Source organism: Corylus avellana, chromosome 5 (assembly GCF_965113065.1).
Source record: "Corylus avellana chromosome 5, dhCorAvel1.hap1.2, whole genome shotgun sequence".
NCBI classification, from domain to species: domain Eukaryota; kingdom Viridiplantae; phylum Streptophyta; class Magnoliopsida; order Fagales; family Betulaceae; genus Corylus; species Corylus avellana.
The window spans coordinates 8053220-8077305 of NC_142494.1; the positions used below are offsets into that span (position 1 = coordinate 8053220).

General features: G+C 34.6%; 2 protein-coding genes across 3 annotated transcripts; both read left to right on the forward strand.

Annotated features, from left to right (window-relative positions):
* Positions 1-7635: 7635 nt before the first annotated feature.
* Positions 7636-11740, forward strand: LOC132182948 (putative protein phosphatase 2C 58). Of its 2 annotated transcripts, XM_059596323.2 has the most exons (6): positions 7637-7839; positions 7932-7952; positions 9425-9664; positions 9800-10076; positions 10686-10840; positions 11413-11740. In XM_059596323.2, the coding sequence occupies exons 3-6, from the start codon at positions 9470-9472 to the stop codon at positions 11548-11550; spliced, it is 765 nt and encodes a 254-aa protein (XP_059452306.1). In that variant the 5' UTR covers positions 7637-7839; positions 7932-7952; positions 9425-9469; the 3' UTR covers positions 11551-11740. The 2 variants fall into 2 exon arrangements, with proteins under 2 accessions (XP_059452305.1, XP_059452306.1); XM_059596322.2 differs by lacking the exon at positions 7932-7952 and having other exon boundaries at positions 7636-7839.
* Positions 11741-19613: 7873 nt separating this feature from the next.
* On the forward strand, positions 19614-21067 carry LOC132182432 (zinc finger CCCH domain-containing protein 2). Its single transcript, XM_059595671.2, has one exon. It carries the CDS (start codon positions 19696-19698, stop codon positions 20764-20766), a length of 1071 nt encoding a protein of 356 aa, XP_059451654.2. The 5' UTR covers positions 19614-19695; the 3' UTR covers positions 20767-21067.
* Positions 21068-24086: the final 3019 nt, after the last annotated feature.

The window sequence follows — 24086 nt, forward strand, 5'->3', positions numbered from 1 at the left end:
AATGATAAGAAAAATTTTAGTGCACAACGTCAACATTATTTAGCATGTTATACCCTTTTTTTTTTTTTTAATTTCCGCATAAGAATAAGGAGATTCGATTTAGTGACTTCCACTTCATGAGACATGGTCTCTAGCCAATTAAAGTACCCGTTGGAGACATTTAACATAGCATACTCTCTCTGTACATAGACACAATAACATGGGCAAACAGAGAAAAACAACGGAAAAGTATGAAGAGTAATATTACTTTTTCATATCATTTATCATTTTTTTTTTATCGGTTGACATGATACATTTTAAATGGTTTTTTTTTTTTTTTTTTAAGTAATTGACATGTGATTATTTAAAACGCTTAGTGTAAAATAAATGTGATTAATGAGTCTAAAACAGTAATATTACTAAAGGAGAAGTGATACGCTTACCAAATTTTGTTTTCAAAAGTTGGTTCTCAAATAATGTGTCATCATGAATGTGATCAATTATTTTGAAAATGTGTCATTATCTGATAGAATGGTGACATATTCCTTGAGAATTAACTTTTGCATAAAAAAATTTGAATTTTTCTCATGTCAAAAATAAAAAAATGGCCCAATAAACAGTGCACAGATATGTGCATGCTATGATAATGAATCAACAAACTAAACGTTATTGGGTTTTTCTAGAAATTTCTACACTTTTTTTTTTTTTTTTTTTTGGATGTTTCACGAGTTAAACAGATTTTGGTGTTCCGGTTGAGTTGCATGTTTTTTTTTTTTTTTTTTTTTTTTGATTTGTTTTTTTGATTTTTTTTGTTTTGATTTTTTTTTTTTTTTTTTTTTTTTATGGTTCTTTCTCATGTAGTCATAAAAAATTAAAATAAACCCGCTTTCATTGCTATTACAAGTGTTAAAAAATACATTTTTTAGATTTAATTTTAAAATTATATCTGACGCTTTTTTAGATAAACATCTTTGTTTCGTCCTTGTACATACACACGTAGAGGAACTAATTAATTTTTATTATTATTTTTTTTGACATGTCCACACAAGAGGGGGAGGGAGGATTCGAACTAGTGACGTTCGCTTCATAAGGCGTGGTCTCTAGCCGATTGAGCTATCTCTTGGGGACAAAATTAATTAATTATGTGTTCTTCTTGGCTTCGTTTGCCCCCAGCCAGGGCCAGTACTGTAGCTGGAACGGCACTGTTCCAGCTACAGTACTAGCAGCAAAAATTTACTTTTTACTTAATTTTTTTTTTCTTTTAAGCAAAATATTAAAAGAGAAGAAAAAAGAAAAAAGAAAAAAGGAGGAGAAAGATGGGGTGGTTCCAACCACCCCTTGGCCAAAATGGGGTGGCCGGACCACCCCATTTTTGGCCAAGTGGGTGGCTTTGGCCGATCTAGGGGTGGTCGAACCACCCCCATACCGGCCATGGGGGTGGCTCCAGCCACCCCCTTGGCCAAAAATGGGGTGGTCGAACCACCCCATTTTGGCCAAGAAACCACCCCATCTTTCTCCTCATTTTTTCTTTTTTTTTTTAATATTTTGCTTTAAAAAAAAAAAAAATTAAGTAAAAAGTCAATTTTTGCTGCTGGTACTGTAGCTGGAACAGCTACAATACCGGCCTTGGCTGGGGGCAAACGAAGCCATTGTTTTTTTGCAGAATAGGATTCCTGACTAGATATGGATAGAGATGGAGATGGTGATGACGTCCATTCACTGAGAAGAAATGATAAAGGCATTAAGATTTTAATAATGTAATTATGTTAATTGGCAAAGCATGTTGGACACTCAGTGGAATATATTATATACACATAAAAGCAAAATTTAGTAAATAAATTTAGGTTTTTTTTTAAAAAAATAATAATAAAATAAGAACTCATAAAAATAGTCATTTAATAAGCTCTTCACTCTATTTAAAATTTAACAAGGCATACAAATATCAAGAGCCAAAAAGTGAAAGCTAGTTAAAATTCTAAGTTATATAATATATTCACGTATGAGAATCCAAATACTATTCACCCCAAATACTATTTACCTTTTTTTTTTTTCAAAAAAATCAACATCAAAATATTCTCATTTTTTAAATCACATAATTCACTTTTTACTACTATTTAAATAAAAAAATTACAATAAAACAAATTTTTTTTTACTTTTCAATACCACTTTTTTACTTTTTTATATTAATTATTACATTCATTTTTTTTCTTACCAAACAATAAACAGTATTGGGGGCTGGCATGTTGTTTAACAAACTACCCCTATATATTCATTTTTCTTCTCTCTCTCATCTACCGAGAATAAAAAATATATATATTTTACTAAAGTAGAAAAAGATTTAAAGAATTTGATATTTGATTTATTTTAAAAGTGTCTCTCTAAATAAAATAAATAAATAAAAATTCCTTTTCAAATTTAATTTTAATTTAAAGAGCTCAGTAACCATATATACATTTCCCATGAATAAAAATCAGACATACAATCCTTGGGGTTATTTATATATTTGCTTCTCATTAGTTCTCTGACCCAATTCCCATTGGAAGAAAAGAAAATCTATACTGACATGATTGATATGGTTCATAATCCACTACTAAAAGTGAAATTGTTTTCCAAAATTACTTTGTTCGTAGTAGAATTTGTGTTTTCAAATTATAAGCAATGGTGCAACGTTCTCATATTTGGCCTTAACCAGTTTGATATGGTTACTGACAATTAGTCAAATTCAGCTAACTAGTAGCTGATTGGAAAATCACCCATCTTATACATAATCAAAGTAAATGTATAAGAAGGTTAAATTAGTAATTCTAAGAAATCTAAAAATCTTAACAAAAACATATATTATCATTGAACAAGACAACGAGCTACTAATCAAAATACATATACTATAGTCAAACCTGATTATACAAAGTAGGTCTATGGCTTGTCCTAATAACCTAAAGTGGCAAACGTGCCATAGTCCTCTTCTCATAAATAGGTTTTCCTAAGGCAAGTAATCTACAAATCGTACTAACTGTGTAAGAAATTATAGTTGAGTATGAAATGAGTCAATTATTTATGAACGGTAATATACATGTATTTTCAGATAAGAAATTAAATGAGGTGTTATCTCTCTTATTACACCATAAAATTATAGTTGTATTTTAACAATAAGTAGGTGTAATTCCAGCGGCAATTGCTTATAAATTTTACAGTAAAAAAAACTAATGTTTTAATAGGTCGTAACTATTATTTATGGTCTACCCAATATATTACCCCTTCTTAGTAGGGTTGACACTGCCTTGAGAGACCTGTAATACAATGTCAGTGTCTCGGCCATTGTACGCTATCGTTCAAAACTAACAACCCGACCAAGTCCGACTTCGGGTAACCTATACTATTAATAATGTACGTCATGTAATGACCCGCTAATCAAACATGATCTACGCTACAAGAACGTGGCTATTTCCATAACAAAATATGACGTAGAATCATCCGAGCTTGGAAAGCAGTCTCTACCCATACAGTGGAAAAATGGCTTCCCCTTTTGGTTGGCTCTTTCAAAATCAACTTTGATACTGCAATTAGGAACACTTTCTTAGCCCAGGCAGCAGTGTGTCATGACTCCTTCGGCACCATCATCCAGTCTTCTTCTCTCATCCGTCCCCCTTGCTACCCCACTTATGGAGAGGCTCTTGTGGCTCGTCTTGCTACCTCCTTGGCGGTCTCCCCCAAGCTTTCCTCCTTCACTTTAGAAGGTGACTCTCTTGTGGTAATTTTGGCTCTTCAACATCTCTCTCTTATCCAAGATTGGCGGATTGCTAACCTCCTTTCAGACTCTTATCTCCTTGATCCCCATTCCTCCTCTTAGAAGGCAAATAAAATTCACATAAATGCAAACTTCTATGTCTCAACGATTTCCGTCCTTCTTCTTTCTCTATTTGTAGTGGCAATGACCCTCCTACCTCCTCCTTTGTAGCTTAGCTCTCTGTTTGGCTAAGGCCTTTGCTTGCTGTGGTGTTGTTTGTTTCTTGAAATGTACTTAAAAAAAAAAAAAAAAAAACAATGACATTCTACAACACTTTTTATATATATATAGAAATGCTATTTTATATTATGTGGTATATTTTCCATCCATCTCAATTTTTTTTTTTTTTTTTCAAATCAACCATATGAATTTGCGTGGAATTTTAAAATTCAATGATTAATTTGAATTATTAAAAAAAGAAAAAAGAAAAGAAGAAGATTATCACAGAATATGAAATACCACGTCTCCTTTTAACTCCTTTTACATCACCAGATGGCTGCCTCTGGATTCACATGTCGGCTATTAAAAGCACCCATCTTGGATCACGTGTTGGTTTTTTGGTCCGCATAAATATTGCTTCAACTTTTTTTTTCTTTTTTTTACTTACTCATACAAAACGCAGAGAAAAAATTCGAATTAGTAATTTTCATTTTATTTTACTTTAACTTATTTAAAAATGGCAACTCCAACTAGATCTACCATTTTTATTTATTTTTTAATAAACCACATCTATCAATTGATTTAACATTTCCTCCTAATTTGGTCGTTTCTGAAAAGTTTATTAAAAGTATTAATTGATTTATATTTAATTTTGTTAGATGGGCCATCTTTAGGGGTGTAAACGAGCCGAGCTTGAGCGAGCTTCCCTTGTTCAGGCTTGGCTCGTTTAAATTTGACTCGAGCTCGAGCTCGAGTCGAGCTTAAGGGCGAGCCAAAAAAATCGAGCTCGAGCTAATAATAAGTCGAGCCGAGCCAGCTCGCGAGCTGGCTCTTATATTTAATGTTTTTGTTTTCAATTTTTTTTTTTTAACTTCAAGTACTCTTAAAACGGCTTAAGAAGTTAGTTTGCATATGAGCATTTGCTTAACCTGACTAGTCGAGTATGGAGCCTGAGTCAATACAGCAAGGCATTTGGTTTCAAAGAGAGAGGATATGCATCCTTTTATAGATAAACAAACTTAGAGATTGATGTTTTCTTAACAGGTAGTGATAGTGTTTGGGTCTATTTGATTCTTCAATAGTTTATACCTTTCACAATCTCCCTCAATAGTTTCTGCTTGATTCTTCTTCCTTTCGTTTGGATATGTTCTAATTGAATCAAGGTCTTTTTAATGATTGCTCTCTCTCTTTGATCATGAAGGGTTTAGAATTTTTCATTCTCTAACACTTAAATATAAATGCAATTTTAAGGTTTTAATAATTATGAGATTTATAATTAATTATGTATTACTTAGTTTATATATATATATATATGTATAGACACACACACACACTCGAGCTTATACGAGCTGTTCACGAGCTTAGCCGAGTCGAGCCGAGCTTGCTTCGTTTAATATTCGAGCTAGGATTTGTGTTCATGAAGTGTTTCGTTTAATATTCGAGTCGAGCACGAGCCGAGCTTGCTCGCGAGACGCTTCGCTCACTTAACAGCCCTAGCCATCTTCACTGATTAGTGATTAGATTGAGATAGATAAGTCATTTCATATTAAAAATTTAATGCTGTTGTATTTAATATTATTTTCACTATTACATGCAAAAACATTAATTGTTGACCCTGAAATAGATTTAGTTTTGTTTCAGATTTCTTTGTATTTGAAAAAAATAAAAAATAAAAAGATTTGGCAACTTGGTAAATTAATGTGTACTATTCTGACTTTTTCCCGGATTTCATTACCCAAAAAATGGGGAACCATAATAATTGTGTAATATATATATATATATATATATATATATATATATAAACTGCATGAGAAGTAGGGTCGCAAAACGAGTTCACGTGTCGGGTTTATATGAACTCAATTAACCCGCCAACCCGAACACAACATGTTTATTAAACAGAATTACGATCTATTTATGACACGAATCCGTTTAACCAAAATCTTAACTTTAAAATTATGTGTCGAGTTTGCAGATTGCGAGTTAAATTGTCAATCTTAAATTAAATTAAACTAAAATTTTACTTTAAAAAATAAACAAATTGAATAAACGTGTTAACCCGCGAACTCGATTAACACGTTTATGTCAAACCCGAATACGACATGTTTATTAAACGGGTTACCCATTTATGATCCGAACTCGTTTAACCTAAACTCTAACTCTAAAACTACGTGTCATGTTTGCGTCAGATTCGCAAGTTACGGGTAAAATTCCCATCCCTAATCAGAAGCACATTCTCATAAATGGGATAACTATCTTCTTCTTCTTCTTCTTTTTTTAATTTTTATTTATTTATACCACCCGTTTATGATCCGAACTTATTTAGCTTAAACCCTAACTCTAAAAGTACGGGTCATGTTTGTGTCAGATTCACAAGTTACGGGTTAAATTACCGACCCTAAATTCAGAAGCACTTTCTCATAAATGGGATAACTATCTTCTTCTTTTTCTTTTTTTCTTTTTTTAATTTATTATTATGACGAGAAACTTCTTTAAGGTAATGTCACTTTGTATATCCACTCCTGTCCTACAAATTTTAAGCCCATACAAAATACAAATTTTAAGCTCGTACAAAATACTGTTTATACACGAATCGAATAATATTACCGCAAATATTGGTTGAAAAGTCTAAACGAATAATATTACAACTTTATTAGTAGACTGACCTAAAAGAATTGTTGGCGAATAACTATCACCGCAAGTACTGGTTGAAAAGTCTAAAAGGGCATGCGAGATCTTAACTCATTATATCTGCAATGGATTTTGTATTTAGGGTGCTGGATCTTTCATGTCCCCACTTCCTCAACCTTGTCTTCCACATTTCGAAAAAGAAAGAAAAGAAAACAACAAAAAAGAGGAAACAAATTGCATGCACCTGTTACATTAAAAGTATCTGTCAAAGAAACTAAAAGTTAAAAAATTAAAAAAAAAAAAAAAAAAATTACTTCACTACTATTTGAATAAAAATAATTTCTAAAAATTGAATATACTGAACTTAAAACCCTTGTTGTGATACATACTACTTATCCAACCAAAAGTTTAAATCAATAAAAAATAATAAATTTAGTCATTTAATCAAGAAAAATGGTAGGTATTCTACTAAGAATAATGTGACTATTAAAATCACTCTTGGATCAAAACTTAATAATGATCAATCATAAGCTTAATGATGATTTTAATAACTACATCATTCTTAGTAGGACACAAGTAGGCCTCCTAGAATTATTCGTTCTTTTAGTGTTCTCCTGGCGTTCTCTTAATTGTGATGTAACTTTTAAAATCATCAATAGATTAAAAGTCAATAATGATAATCTCAAATTCAACAATTATTTTAAAAGTCACATCATAGGTAGGACGATATCAAGAGAACAGAAAAACACTAGAATAACGCTTAGCATTTTTCTTTGATTAATATTATAACACTTTTATTTGAAACATATAAAGTCTCAACCTTTTAATCTTGCACTTTTATTTGACATCTTTTATCTTTAAACTGAAAACCTCTAAATTTTTTACCACAAAATTGCCCATTTGGAATCACAAAAAGTGGAAAAGGAATAACAGTACAAATTAGTAATAAGAAAAAAGAGGATAAAGATTCTCTAAATTTTTAAAAATAATTTTAACGGTCAACTTCTTAAAATATTAATTAATATTTCGAAATTAATTAAAGACATATTGAAAAAATAAAAAAGCAGAGGGAAGAAAGGTCGTCGGCAAGAGCGCGTTGTCTTCAAAGAAAGCGGGCCAAGTGAGCAGACAAAGGAGAGCTTTTAAAGCCACCGCAGGTAACGCGTTCGAAAGTCAAACACTCTTCACCTTAATACGCTCTTGTCTTCCCCTTCTCTTCCAATCTTCTCTCTGAAAACATCCGACGAAAGCACACCATGACTGGCAGAGAAATCCTCCACAAGATGAAAGTCAGTGAGCTTCCCTTCTTTTCTTGAACCATATTAAGCTCTGGGTTTTGTTTTGTTTTGTTTTATTTACTGGGTGTCTTTGTTTGTTGCAGTTCTTGAATGCACTTTAGCTTGTGAGTTTGTAGTTTCATTTTTCTTTTGCAATTGCAGTGACTTTCGAGTGATTTTTTTTTTTTTTTTTGTAAAAAAGTGAGCTTTTTTAGCTTATGATGGCAGTGTTTGAATGAATGTTTTGATGTGCATCAGTAGTACAATAAGGCATGGATCTAAGGTTCTGTTTCTTTTTCTTCTCATTTTCATTGTTTGAAAAGCTATGTCATTGTGAAATCAGTTCTGGGTGTTCTCTGAATTTTGGGTCATTGGTGTTCCAAATTAAAGAATTGAGATTATGATTAAATTTTGATATTTGGAACTTCAACCATATTTGGAAATGTATGAACATGTATTCTGAGAGACTACTGAATCGATATTATGATGGTCCCGAAGTTTAAAAACTCTCAATTAAGGGTATCGAATTTTCAATTTTTTTTAGTTACCGCATTCCGTTATAATTTTCCGTTAAATGTTGTCAAAATTTCTAAAATATCATTTTTTTTATTATAAAAATTTTGTAAAGATTTAGTCGTTTATTTATTTTTATTAAAAAAAAAATCTTTGCAATATTTTTTATTTTTTATTTAAAAAAATGGGTATTTTGGAAATTTTTGACAAGATTAACCGAAAATCTTGACGGAACGAGGTAATTAAAAGAAATTGAAAGTTTGATACCCTTAATTGAGAATTTTTAAACTTCGACTTTGAGGGGATAGTGTCAAAACAAGTAGAAGTTTAAGGGGTTTTTGTGAAGTTTTCCAAAAATATAAATAAAATTTTGTATATTCATTTTTGTTTTTTTAAAAAATAAATATAAAAATTTGTATTGATATAGAGCTCAGCCTAGTGTTCCATCACATATGTATTACTCGAATTGGGTAATTCAAAAATAAAGTTAGTTATGTATTTGGTTTTCTGCCATTAACATGGTTCAGAAAAACTGAATTCTTTTTTTATGTTCAACCAAACGCACATGCACCTGATGCCAAGGTTCTCCTTGTATGGAAGGTTGTCTTTGGTCGTTGCAAACAGCACCAAACCATTAACCATGAGATACATTTTTAGGTTAAAGCACTAGGTATATACTCAAAAAATTTATACTGTCTGTATATATTTTAACAGAGAATTTGCTAATAAGTACTTGGATTTTATAACTAAAACCATAGTTAGGACCTGATCGTGTGTGCGTGTGAGGGGCCTAAAAATGCGTTTAACATTCAAAAAGTTCATAAGAAGAAAAAAGTATCTGTTTGGTCAAAAAAATTGAAAGCGCTTTTAAGGGTTCAAAAAACCCCAAAATGACCAAAACATACTTTTGGCAAAAGTTTAAAGAATGAAACTTTTTCCAAAAAGCGTTTTTTGACTTAAAAGCTCTATTTTTGAAACATAATGCCAAACCTGTTCTTAATGTTTGTATATTATTTATTTGAAAATAATGTCTAGATTAGTTACTTGTCCTTGTTTTTCGGTTTCTTTGGTTACTTCTCTCTAGTTGAAGGCTTTTGGTTCATCTGACACTGGAAAAGGCAAAAGCAAAATGTCAAAGCACATCTCACATGGCTTCCACATGGTAAAGGGAAAATCGAATCATGACATGGAAGATTATGTAGTTTCTGAATTCAGGCAACTTAGTGACAAGGAGTTGGGCTTATTTGCAATATTTGATGGCCATTTAGGTCACGATGTTGCAAGCTACTTGCAAGGCCACCTGTTTAACAATATCTTAAAACAGGTTATCAATTTCATCTCCAAATGATTTTAGCTTTATTTTCTTGCATTTGGTTATTGTGTCTAGCTTTTATTTTCTTAAATTTCTCTGGTCATTTGCTCTGTCCTATCTTTTTGAAATTTGCTTTGCTGCAAGCAGGATGACTTCTGGACTGAAACAGAGAATGCTTTGAGGAGAGCTTATCGTCTGACAGATGATGAGATATTGGAGAAAGCATTAGTATTGGGAAGGGGAGGTTCAACTGCCGTAACTGCAATACTGATCAATGGTGAAAAGCTGGTGGTAGCAAATGTAGGAGACTCTCGGGCCGTTATATGTAAGAATGGTGTAGCCAAACAACTCTCAGTTGATCATGAGCCAAGCAGGGAGAAAAGGTTGATTGAGAGCCGTGGTGGTTTTGTGTCAAACCTTCCCGGTAATAAGCTTTCCGGACTAATAACCAATGAGGAGAGCTTTTCTCTTTTTATTTTGGGAAGATTAAAATGATAGAATCAATAAATTCCAAACTGTGTTACATTTACTATTATAATCAGTACTTAAGTGTTTCTATTTGACGGTTACAGCAGTGTTGAGTTTTTTAGACACCAATGTTATTTTTTGCCTTGTTACTTAAGATTGTTTATTTTGTATAGGATTCTGCAGTTGTCATGTGAAATGTACATCATCTTTTATGGATTTGGTTATTTGAGCTCTTTCTGAAATTTCCATTTTTTAGGACAAACCTTAAAGTTTGGCTAGCAAGTTAAAAAGTTGACATTTCAATGATCAGTCCAGCTGGAACCTTATGTATATTTTCCTACAAGTAACACTTGCAAAATTTCCTCTTTGTCCATGTTTAGCATAGATGGCATATAAGATGTATAGTTTAAGTGGATGGAAGATGGCCTTCATAATGAGCTCTCTCACTTTATTGGTAGAGCATTTCTTGCTACATTGGCTGACCATGTAAATGACATTCTTGAATAGCCTTTTTAGTACAAAATCTGGTTTTAGAATTGAGGACTATATTTCTTAATGCTTGCAGGGGACGTCCCTCGTGTCGACGGGCAGCTTGCTGTAGCAAGGGCATTTGGTGATAAAAGCTTAAAGTTACACCTTAGTTCAGAACCTGATGTGACAATTGAGATGATAAGTCAGGATACAGAATCCATTATTTTAGCAAGTGATGGAATATGGAAGGTCAGTTGCTCTTAAGGCTGGTTATCATCTTCATGTTGTTTCTATTTACTTTGGGATATGGTGTACTTTCTAGCCCTAAACGATAGGATTGTGTGCAATTTCCCTATCCGTAAGCTTTAAATTTGAGCAATCGATCTCCTAAATCATGTGATTAGTTGCAATTTTCCCCTAGAATTAAAATTTCTGCAATTTACATCATATCTATCCTGGATTTTCACAAGCTTATCAAGTAATACAAGAAAAAGTTAAAGAAAAATAAGCACATAATTTCTGTGTTAGTGCAATAAGCTCGCGAATTTTATGGTTTAAGTAAAAAACAAAATTAAAAAACTTTTAACAGTAAAGGGACATTGCAATTGACCCCATAAATTCAAAGTTTAGGTGGGGATTTTGCAACTAACCTCATAGTTTAAGCAATATACCCTTTTCATTATAATGAAAACAAATTGTTGAAGGGTACGTCTACATTTAAAAAAAAAATTGGATTATGTTTTCTTATTTGTTTGGTGTGTTTACATGTTTAAACATGCTTGAAATGTTGGATTTCTGACGTTTTCTCAATATTTGGGCAGGTGTTGTCAAACGAAGAAGCGGTAAATTGTATTAAAAACATTAAGGATGCTCAGTCAGCAGCAAAGCACTTGATAGAGGAGGCTGTTTCTAGGAAAAGTAAGGATGACATATCCTGCATAGTTGTGAAGTTCCAATGATATATATTCTTTGCATAAGCTGTCTCATGGATTTCTTTAAATGGTGGTCCAAAACTGGGTCATATGTGTGTGTATATGAGACATATATTTGTTTCTTTTATTACCTGCAAAGATTGTTGTTTTCTTCTATGACAGTCATATGTACAAGTAATCACTTACCATTATTATTATTATTTATTTCATTAAAGCACCTTGTGCTCAAAACTCTGTTTTTCTTCTTGTGAGTTGCTGCTGCAATGCTAGTGTCGGTTTGTTTTTGGTTTGAAAAATGATTTTGATACGTCATAAAGGCGAAACTGTTTCTTTGTTTTGAGTTGTTTGTTAATGTATTTGTCTTGAAATCAAAGAACAGAGAACATTTCTTCTTGATTGAATTTTACTCAGTACTTCGCAATTTAAGCTTTGCCTAAAGTTGTTAAGATGTCCAAGACATATTGGAAAGACATAGAGATGTCTGTGTACTTCTCCAGACATGCAAAACAATTAGCAAAAGAGTTTCTTCACAGACATGCAAGACATGATGAAATGGCAAATCTCTTTGCTTTTCCAGTTCTCGACAATATTTGATTACCACAAAACCAAAAACCACAAGATTAGTGAAGATAGCAGGAGCAGTTCAAAATACAAATATGTAGCTTGTTAGAGCATTTTCAGGTCCAAAGATTTGCTACCTCAGCGATTTTCTTCATAACAAAATTGAGAGGAAACCCTGTATGGCATTGGCGTTCCTATAAGACAAAAATAAGGTCAAAGGGTCTTCAGCTGGGACCAAAGACTCTTTAATGCTACCAAAGACTATTTAATGCTTAAGTTAGCATATTTATTTGTGAAATAAGAAAATAATAGAAAATTACTTCTAGGTCCGGTGTGTGTGAGAGGTTATGAGAGAGGGAGGGGATAAGAGGGACAGAGAGATAGAGAGAGGGTCTTAGAGAGACGTGAGAGAGACTTATAGGAGTTTCAAGAGAGATTTTGGGGGGAGAGAGGGGGCATGAGAGTCCTGTGTGTGAGAGGTATGAGAGAGGAAGGGGATAAGAGGGAGAGAGAGGTATAGAGAGGGTCTTAGAGAGACGTGAGAGAGAGACTTTTAGGAGTTTCAAGAGAGATTTTAGGGGGAGAGAGGGGGCATGAGAATCCCGTGTGAGAGGTATGAGAGAGGGAGGGGCTAAGAGGGAGAGAGAGGTAGAGAGAGCGTCTTAGAGAGACGTGAGAGAAAGACCATTAGGAGTTTCAAGAGAGATATTTTAGGGGGCATGAGAGTCCGTGAGAGTCTAAGATGGTAGAGACTTTGAGTCTCTTAGAGAGAGGCATGGGAAATGAGAGATCATGAGAGAGAGAGATGAGGGTCCCCCCCCCCCCCCCCCCCCCCCCCCACCAGAGAAAGGTGTGCGTGTGGGGAGGAAGAAAAGTAAAAAAGAAGACCCCTTCTCCTTCTTTCCTCCTTTTATCCAAAGACACAAAAAAAATGTGGACACATGTCATTAGGTGAGTGATAATGGCATGTTACACATTATTTTCTCAACCATCTTTCTTTGCAAATCAAATGAATTTACCATCCCCAAGGGGTAGCTCAATTGGCTGTGGACCACACCTAATGAAGCGGAGGTCACTAGTTCGAATCCCCCTCTCACTTCCCTTGTGTGGACTTGTCAAAAAAAAAAAAAAAGAATCTATCATTACATTTGTGGATTCCTGTGAGTCTCATACAAATTCAATGATAGATTCACTTATTCACTATACAGAGATGTGTAAAAGATATAATAGATATAATTTGTCATTTCTTTATAAGGAAAGTGCATGTTAGCTTCTTGATATCGTCTATGTAACAAACTTCAACAACCAATGTCCATCAACTATAGAAGCAAACCTAAAGATTGTCAGAAATTTCATTTTTTCTTTGGTTTTGATTGATAAAAACTAGTGCATAATACATACCAAAATCTAGAGCTTGTTAAACTCAATGAACTCTCTTAATTTTTACAATTCGAACAAGTGCTTTTGCTAGACTTGTCAATGAATATTAAGACCTGCTCTATAATACTCTGTTTTTATATTGGAAAGATGATGAATAGCCTCAAAGGGTAGATGACTTATAAAGATAGTCATGAGTGGTAAGTCACACATTGCCTAATTATTAGGTAAAACTAGGCTTTATAATAAATTTTTAAAAAAAACTCCAAATTGATTAGTTTTTTTTTTGAGTGATAGCGCAGATGTGGTTTGAAAAACTCTAAACAGATAAATATCACAAGTTTATGTGGAATTAACGGATATTTATCAAAGCAAACAATCACCAAAATATAAACAATCACACACAAAGATTTTGGTGACGAAGAGGAAACCTTTTAGAAAACATTCTAAAAGTAAAACCTCTCCGGGGCAGCCAAACCCAGGAAATCACTATCAAAAGATTATTCAAAGATTACAGACACTAGGAACACTTACAATCCTTTGCAAGACCTTGACTCTGTAAGATCGACAAGCCTCCAACTTGTCTCCTCGTTCACAATCTTCTTCAATCTTATTCTCCTTTATCGGACCCTTCCGATAGACTTCAATTAAGCACACAATCAAAACTAACAACAATCCTCTAAGAGGAATCAATTTGGCTCACAACAAAATAATCACTCAAGCACAGCCTCACACGAACTCTCTGGGGGTGAAAATTCGTACATCTCTCTTCTATAATGATGTATATATACTCCCGACAAAACCCTAGACCTAACCCACTTAAAATCACATTTTTGGGCCTAAAAGTTACAAGGTGTCCGGACAGGTTAATGGGCTATCCGGACAGGGCTTTGCGGAGCAAAATTTTAGTTTCTGGAATGCGGTCCGGACCCGGGGAAGGGCAGTCCGGACCGGGCATGCAATCAGCATTTTGGAAATGCTGTCCAGTCTTGATCAACAGCTCCGATCGATGGGCGTTTGTGGTCCAATTGAGCTAAAATTTTGCAGGAACGTTCATAACACATGAATCTACATTATGGACGGTGGAGATTGGATTCTGAGCATTCTATATCAGTGTTTGAGCCCGTAAACAGTAGCCTCTGCATTTTGAAACTGAATTAAGCCAACACAAGAACTAACATGATTAGCGTTTTTCCTTAGGTCGTTACGTGGTTACATGGCATCTCTCCCCTAACAATACATAAGTTGTGATCAACTTCTACATTTACATGAATATTGTATGGAAATGAGATAATTATGACAAAATCATACTATTCTTACATTTTTCATGGTTATATTAGCATTCAAAAAGTAGACGGACAATAATATGAAAAATTTGGTGCTTTAAATATGAGATATTGGAGAAACCATATAGCAATTACAAATTTTATCACTAAATAAATCTAGCTCGGTAGCAAGGTTTTGAGTAATTGATAAATAAGTAAGCATAATATGGAAGGCAAAAGGGATGAAATGTAATAACTTGGAAGGTGACTTGGAGGCCGAGTGAATTTGGTAAAAATTTTTATTTATATTTCTATTACTCTTTTGTGGGATTGTGTCTTCTTATTCTGTGCTCTGATGTTTTTTTTTTTTTTTTTGGGTGGATAGTCTTCTGTTCTTGGAGCAAAAGCAGTTTGTTTAGCTTTACATCCTTCCCAAGGTATCATTTCTAATACATTTGTGGGGTAGGCTTGGACACATTGAATACACCCTATACACGGATCATAAGTCTTTACTGAATGTGACATTGGGTATTCTACCAAGTGGTCTTCAAATTTTAACCATTATTTTTCAATTATATATATGGTTGAAACTTTGCTACATTAGCATTTATTATATTTATATGATAAATAATTAAATGAAAATTGTTGATATGACAAAAATTTCATAATTTGACTTTTTTTAATACGTAATTGAATATTTTTAAAAAATAAAAGGACACGTTGCAAACACATAGAAGAGACTTAATCAGAAAAAAGATAAATTTACATGATTTCATTGATTTAATTTAAAAAATAAATTTACATGATTTAATTGCACATCCTAATTAGACATCCATTAACCATTCAGCACATACCAACCCACCAAGACTCTCACCACCTTATCGGCCCTTAAAATGTTTTTCACATGACGATAGAAAAATCAATATCATTAACATATTTTCAAAATCAAAGTAAAATTTTTAAATGAATAATAAAATGCTAAACAATAAACATCCTACGGAAACCTACAATTTTCAGTTAAAGGAACTTTCTCTATCCGTTAGATTATAGAAAAATTTCTCTACAATTTTCATGAGTTACAAATCTCCTCACACGTAATTTTCCTTCAGGTAGGACTTTTCTAAGATGGAACTTCTTGGGTCAAAATCTTGCAGAACCGTTGGATCAAAGAACCAAAATAAACATGCAGACATTGTGAATAAGCTTATAAAAAAAAAACATTGAGGATCCTTCGAGTTGTCTTCAAATTCCTATTCCGAGATGTCTTTTTGATATTTATGGAGTTGATATATCAAAAACAAAAAGAAAAAAAAAAGGCTGCAGGAGAGTAATAGAAGATTGAAGCAAAATGGGGTTTAGTTTTTATACCACACACGGCAAACTTACTAACAAAATATTAGTGCTTTTGGTTTTTGTCTTTTCACATTCTTACTTCTTCGAATGTTGTAGCTCTGCTTTCTTCAGTTGCGCGACAATTGCGGGGATGACGGACAATGGGTTTCTATGTGGCTTTGCTTAACATGTCTCACATTATCTAATTATTAGTTGAAACTAAACTTTATAAGAAATTTTAGAAAAGCTCCAAATTGATTAATTCTTTTGGAGTGATAGCGCAGATGTGGTTAGCGTTTTTTCCTAGATCGTTACATGGTTACATGACATCTCTCCCCTAACAATACATAAGTTGTGATGAACTTCTAAATTTACATGAATATTGTATGGAAATGAGATAATTATGAAAAAATCATACTATTCTTACATTTTTCATGGTTATATTAGCATTCAAAAAGTAGACAAGCAATAATGTGAAATATTTGGTACTTTAAATATGAGATATTGGAGAAAACCATATAGCAATTACAAAGTTTATCACTAAATATACTTGGCTCGGTAGCAAGTTTCGAGTAAATGATAAATGAGTACGTATAATATGGAAGGCAAAAGGGAGGAAATGCAATAACTTGGAAGGTGACTTGGAGGCTGAGTAAATTTGGCAAAATTTTTCATTTATATTTCTATTGTTTTCATTTGTGGGATTGTCTCTCGCTGCTCTGATGTTGTTTCTTCCTTGGGTGGACAGTCTTCTGTTCTTGGAGCAGAAGCAATTTGCTTAGCTTTACATCCATTCTAAGGTATCATTTTTAATACATATGTGGGCCAGGCTCGGAAACATTGAGTACATCCTATACACGTATCATAAATATTTACTGAATGTGACATTGGATATATAAATTTTTGAACATCATAAATTTTCGATCTAGTAAACTTGTAAATGAATTGTAGATACATTTAGTATTTAGACACCAAATGAATCAATGATTTACCAGAATTTTTATAATTAATCTACTTCCAGACTTTTTCTTCTGGCTATTGTTTGGCAGTTTTGTTTTCTATGATGTGGCTGCTCACCTGACTCCAATTCAGCCATTTACGGTGCTAGTTTGTTGTTGTGCTTGCGTTGCAAAGATTTTGGAAGGGGTACCTCTTCCAGATTCCTTTACTTTGCCAGCTCTTTGTAGTCGCATTGGTTCTCTTTAAGGGCCAAATCATTTATTTGACCCATTTTCACTAATTCTTTAGACTTGTAGTAACAACCCAGCCACATGAAATGATCATACTGACATGAGGACGGTTCCACCAATCTTCATTCAACAAAAATTCAAACAACCAAATAAAGAAACTCTGGAAAACAATTGAATAAGTTTGAATTTCAATGATATCTTGCCCAATCAAAAACTGGCATAAATGGATGGAATGACTATCCTGTTTGAAGTAGTTGGCAAGCCCAGCAGAGCATGGGCTATAGGCTTGAGGTTTGTTTGTTAGCTCCAATATATTTGCAAGCAGAGGCAAGGGACCTAACTCAGCATGAGAATGGTTAAACAGGTTAAATTCATCAATTTTAACTCAACTAATTTTAGATTTGATGAATTTAATTTGTTTAATAAGTAGATCGTATTGAGTTGACTCAAACACGTCATGTTTGACTGTTTCGATCCACAAATGAATTTATGATTTTTTAAAATGAATTTACATGAATTTTAGCCTTACAGGGTTTTGTTTTTAAATTGAAAAAAAAAAAAAAAAAAAATTATTTAATTTATACCGGTCATGTGGCTTGTTCACAAGTTAAGCAAGTTGATCCAAGATCGACTGAATTCACTTCGAGTCAAACCGAATTGACCCGAACTCGATTATGTAAAACCGTAACCTACTAATTTTATGTTAAGTTCGTGTTAAAAATTATATTATATGACTGTTAGTAAAACAAAAAACTTTGTGGTCCTTGCATATGCCTCCGCCCAAAACTGGTGAAACCAAATGTAATACCATAAAGTAAAATCCAAATTCCTTGTTTTATTTATTTATTTATAATAAGCAAAATCCAAAATCCTTTATTTATTTTTATTTTATTTTATAAGTAAAATCCAAAATATTGGTTAAAGCAATAAAGGATATAACTCCAAAACTCTAAATTGGCCTTTCATAAGTATCACTAGTTTCAAGTAACGAACTGATCCATGAATCAATAGTCATCAGAGGAATACAAAGCCAGTATTGGCCACCCAACTTGGCTCAGCAAAAACATTTCATTGCAACAGCAAAAAGTTAAAAATCAAACTGTGCAAAACACTTTCTACAGATTAATGAGTAAAATATTTAGGGGGGCAAAAATTAATATATATATATATATATATATATATATAATTCTTGGGGATCACCTAGCTATAAGGTGGTTCTGCTCCCGATCAGGAACGGATTTAGGGGGGACTGGTAGTGGTCTTGGTCTCCCCCAAATTACAAGAAAAAAAAAATTAAGTTAAAAAAAATATAATTTAAGGTATTTTTTGCCAATTGGTCCCTCCCTAAAAATATTTTGGCCCTTGGTCCCTCCCAAGCTCAAAGCTGGCTCCGTCCCTGCTCTCGATTATACATTTTACGAAAATAAGTACTATGTAACATGATAATATTTTGAGTGACTAATATAATAAGAATCACATAATTGTGACATCAATTTTTTTTTTTAAAAAAAAAAACAGTAAAAGCTACACTACACTTGGGGCCTGTTTGGGTGTACGTTTGATGAGCTTAAAAGTGCGTTTAACACTAAAAAAGTTTGTTTGAAGAAAAAAAAAATCTATTTAGTAAAAAAAATTGAAAGCACTTTTAAGAGTTCAAAAAACTTAAAAATGTTTAAAACGCATTTTTGGCAAAAATCTCTTTTTTTTTTTTTTTTTTGCAAAAGCTTAAAAATGAAGCTTTTACCATAAAACGTTTTTTGACTTAAAAATCTTATTTTTAAAACATAATTTCAAACATGCTCTTAGCAATACTCATTTTTTTCCTTAAAAAAAAAAAGAAGCAGTAATAATACAAATTTGATGGTGTGACAATGAAAAAATAGTTGTTAATTTTTTAATAAGCACCGATCTAAAGACTACTTAAAAAAACAGATTTTACTCTTTTTATAATTTTAGTAGTAAGTCGGTTTCTAGAATATTGTGAATGTTCACTTCCTACTTCCCAAATTAGTAGTGAGGTTTCTGGAATGTCCAAAACTTGGAGTGAAACTTTTGCTTCAAGTCCTTTGACATGTGGCGTCCTTTTAACCCATACCTTCATCAAGAACCATCACACACCCCCTGTGACCTCAGCATCACCCACAGCAATTCCCAAACCATCTAAAGAATTTTCAACCGGCATAAATTACACATAGCCAAGCTATTGCGTGCCATCCTGTGAAGCTGCCACGTACCCCCTTTGCATGCCCATCCCAAATACTACGAAGCCACGCATTTCCTCCCCCATACCTCTCCCCCATCCTCGTCATCCTTCCCCCCTGGGCCCCCCTCACCCTCTCTCGCGCTCTCTCGCTCTCTCTCTATATATCCCCACCTCCCTTGTTCCGTTCCCCATCAACGCCATCTTTCTTTCGGTGTGGGACAAATACACGCATATTTCGCCAAAGATGAGCAGCGTTTGTGCTGACCAACACAAGCTCCACCCCTCCCACCAACTCCACTCGTCCTCCAAGAAACCGCTGATGATCAAGAGCATAGACATCCCACCAAGAAAGCTCCTCGGCCGCCGCCTTCTTCCCACCCAAGAAACCGACATGTATTACTCTCGCGCCGCTGCCGAAGAGACCCTCTTGCAGAAGTTCTTGCCGTACAACACCGGCGCCGACGACGACGACGACGAACCCAGTGACGTCGCCGACCCTTATTCCTCCGACCATTTCCGCATGTACGAGTTCAAGGTCCGCCACTGCACCCGCAGCCGCAGCCACGACTGGACCGACTGCCCTTTCGCCCACCCGGGGGAGAAGGCCCGCCGGCGTGACCCCCGGACTTTCCACTACTCCGGCCAGGTTTGCCCGGAGTATCGCCGCGGCGGGTGTAGCCGTGGCAATAGCTGCGAGTTCGCCCACGGCGTGTTCGAGTGTTGGCTCCACCCAGCGAGGTATCGAACCGAGGCATGTAAAGACGGTAAGAACTGCAAGCGCAAGGTGTGTTTCTTCGCTCACACCCCTCGCCAGCTCCGCGTTCTTCCTCCGAAGTCGCTTGAGCTGGCAAGCAAGAAGAAATTTGTCAACTCCTCGAATCACCATTGCTGCATGTTTTGCCATTGCGCAAATACTTCTTCGCCGACTTCAACACTTCTGGGTATCTCCCATTTCTCTCCGCCGCTCTCGCCACCGCTCTCCCCTTCACAGCGTTCCATCAATGCGTTTTCGCCGATGTCTGTGAATCATGGGGTGCTGAGCTACAAAGATGTGCTGACGGAGCTGATGAGCTCCTTGGAAGCCATGAATTTCAGCGAAGCGGCCTCTTCGCCTTTGTCGGCTAAAAGCCCGAATTTGCCTTGGCTCGACGTTTCTTTCAACAACGAAGATCAGCAACAGTTTATTCTTTCACCTTCAACACCAAATCCTTCTGGGTCTGCAAATTTTTCCAGTGGGGATCATCGCTCGAGCAAAAGCTTCACCGCCGAAAGCTCTGATCCTGATCTTGGGTGGGTGAATGAGCTACTGATGTAGAAGATCGACGGTGGTGATGGATTTGGAAGTGTATATATTGCACCAGCCGTATATATGGGAATATATATATGTGATTTGGTGTATATTGCTATGATTATTGTCATTGCTGCATGTTAATTTAATAGTCTTCCAAGTTTTTTTTTTATTTTTTTATTTTTCTTTTGAAATTTTCTTCTCAAGTTTGAGTGTGAATCTACTTTCTGAGCTCTGTGAGAGCTAGATCTGATGATCTTATTTCAATGTATTGATATTGAAGTACTTCTAAGAAATGAAATGGATATGATATGATGCTTTTATTTAATTTAATGGGTGCATGTAATATTTTACGTGTTGTAAATGTAACAAAATAAACCGACTTAATTATGGGGTTGAAGATCATTTTTAAGATATTTTTCTTCGGATCCAGTGGGGGGGGCTTAATTAGTTGGCGTGGCAAATCTTGAAGGGCCAAATGGCAGACATGCACCGCCTGAGAGCGTGGCTAATTGAATTTTTGCTGCTGCTGCTGGTGGCCGGATCTTTTCAGATAAGAGAAGATTTTGAAGGCATATTTTTGTTTTGACGGTTCGCCGTCGACCTTTAAGAAGATTTATCGGACAATTTGTGGTCCACATATAAAACATGCTCTGATCCATTTCTTTTCATCTTAAATACTAAATGCGCAGGGAGAATTGCAGAGCAGGGAGAATAGCAGAGGGGGGCAGGGGGCACCAGATTTTCGAGGTGCGTTTTAGCAATAGACCGGTATATTGGTCGCCACCTATTTGGTGGATTCCTCCAAAATCGGTAGGTGGTCCAGCAGTGGAGCAGATAGAGACGCGATTTGTCAAAATTTGTTGTAGTTCTGAAATTGATTAAGACGTGACATTTTATAGATATTATTTTATAATAGTCTGAGAGACTATTGTGTGTGTTATAGATAATATTTGGGTTGGAAAAATTCTAAATTGTATTTTTGATATTGTACGAAACATTTTGTTTTATTTGACTCTTATATCAATGAAGAGATAATTCGTTAAAATAAAAAATAAAAATAAAAAAAGAATAAAAGAATAAAAGAATAAATACTAAATCACCCAACCTTAAAAAAGAATAAAAGAATAAAAGAATAAATACTAAATCACCCAACCTTTAAGACGATTAGGGGTAGTATCCAACAATTTGAGGTTCACAAAATAAAACATGTTCGATTTCTTTTCAATTTCTATAAACTTTAATCGTGTTTTACAATTATTTTATTTATTTTTATTATTATAATTTAAAAACTCTCAATTTAGAGTATTTAACTTTTAAAAATTTACAATGTCACTCACTTCATTAGGATTGAATTTAAATGATAAATAAGTAAAATAGCACTTATATCTCTATAAATTTTATAAAATTGACCACGGGTCACAAGGTGGGTCTCTAAACTATTCTTCCTTTTTTTTTTTTTTTTTTTTTTTTTTAATAAAAAAGTGGTTAATTTGGAAAAGTTTAGGCCCTACTATACGTTCAGATTTACCAGAAAATCTTAACCAATGAGTAGCATTGCAATTTAGAAATTTTCCCAGCACATTTCCTTTAACAAATCTCCCCAATATAAAAATCCATTGAAACCATTGGAAAGTCGAGGATATCAGCCTCCATAGCCGGGTCTCAGAAGAAACCATTGGAAAAGATGAGTACTTATTCTTTGAGTCATTTTCTTTATAATTTGTTTCTTTCTTCTCTTTCCTTCTAACAAGCTTGGCCTCCTCTTCCACCTTCCTTTCAACTAACTTCTTTTCCTTTTTTATTATGATTCTTTTTTTCTTATTTAGTGTTGCAGATGAAATATTTAAGTCACGTGGATCCGCTGGCAGTGCCCTCCTTCAAACGAAAACATGTATATATGTACCACTTTCTTTAACTATTCCTGTTTTGCTCTATATATAGTTTTCGTTTTTCCATTTATTATGATTTTTTTTTTTTTTTTTTTAACAAAAATATAAGAATTTCATTGATTAAAGATCACGAGCATAAAAGCTCTTACAGAGCAGAGCAAAAGGTTCTTACAACACAAAGTATAAAACTCTGCAAAATCATAAGCACATGCTATGAGATCACAAAGTCATAGATACAATCAAAAATTATTACAATCAAGTGTTATCTATGACTTCAATCTTTCGTTAACCCACGCATAAATACAATTAAAGAGCATATCTACTCTAAGCAGACTAGATCTAAGCATTGAGTAGCCAAAATTCTTAACAAAATTTATTTAAACTGATCGTGAGAGATAAGCCCTCACACTGAACTATCCCGGCCATGAGAAATAATTTCTCACACCTAATTATTTCTCCTTGCTCATGTGGGCAGATCTAGAGAGAAGAAACATTTTATTCAAAACAAAAAACACAAATAAACAACCAGAAGCAGAAGTAGCAGCAGCGGCTGGCGAGGAGATGAGCAGCACAACACGGTGGAAGGTGAACGAAAGCATAGTGGAGAGGCCGAAGTTGTTGATCTGGTCGGAGAACACCTACAAACATAAAGACAAAAGAAAAAAACCAAAAGGGGAGGAGAAGGGTAGGAGCGGGGACTCGAAGGGGAAGCGGAGAGGAGGAGGGAACAAATCTGCTCCCTTATCCTCTCAAATCTGTTTTCTGAGGAGAAGGGTCGAGAGACAGCTTCTCCATTTATTATGATATATACTTTGTAATGCAAGAGAAAATATGTGTGCTAATTAATTGTTTTCAATGAATTGAGATTTGGTGCAATATATTTTATTAATTGGGTCATCCATTTAAAATAAAAGACCCAAATTGTGAAAAATAAGACGGGTGAACAATTTTGAATATTGGGGTGGCCAAATTGGGTGGTTTGGGAGTGGTTGAACCACTCCTTTGGCCATGGGGTGGTTCAGCCACCCCCATTGGCCGGTTTAGGGGTAGTTGAATACTACAAAAAAAAATTCACAATTAGTAACCTGTGAGAGATGACGTTCTAAGCCCAAAAAATTTCAATACTCATTTAGTGTCGGTTGCTAAATGACACAAAACTTGAGGTCAAGAAATTTTAAATAGTGTAGTTTATTGTTCACACGATGCTATTTAAAGTCGGTTTTGGCTACACTTCGCTTTCCAAATGGTGACAACTTACACCGTTCAAACGATAATAATCCATCCCCTTGAGGGAAGGGGTGGCCAGCAAGCAACCTGCATAGGTGGCTAGGGGGCGACCCACCCCTGAGGTGGGGGTGGCGTGGCCCCAGATCTCGTACTAGCGCGGCCACCTCTTGAGTGGTTTAAGTGGCCACACACCACCCCCAACCAAATCTGGGTGGCCCCAAGGTTGAG

What these genes read in the sequence shown, in the direction of transcription:
- LOC132182948 (XM_059596322.2), top strand. Translation starts at nt 7,807, where the DNA reads ATGACTGGCAGAGAAATCCTCCACAAGATGAAA. An exon ending in AAATCCTCCACAAGATGAAA is followed by an intron (nt 7,840 to 9,424) that starts GTCAGTGAGCTT and finishes ACTTCTCTCTAG; the next exon opens with TTGAAGGCTTTTGGTTCATC. An exon ending in TTTTGTGTCAAACCTTCCCG is followed by an intron (nt 10,077 to 10,685) that starts GTAATAAGCTTT and finishes TAATGCTTGCAG; the next exon opens with GGGACGTCCCTCGTGTCGAC.
- LOC132182432 (XM_059595671.2), top strand. Translation starts at nt 19,696, where the DNA reads ATGAGCAGCGTTTGTGCTGACCAACACAAGCTCCACCCCTCCCACCAA.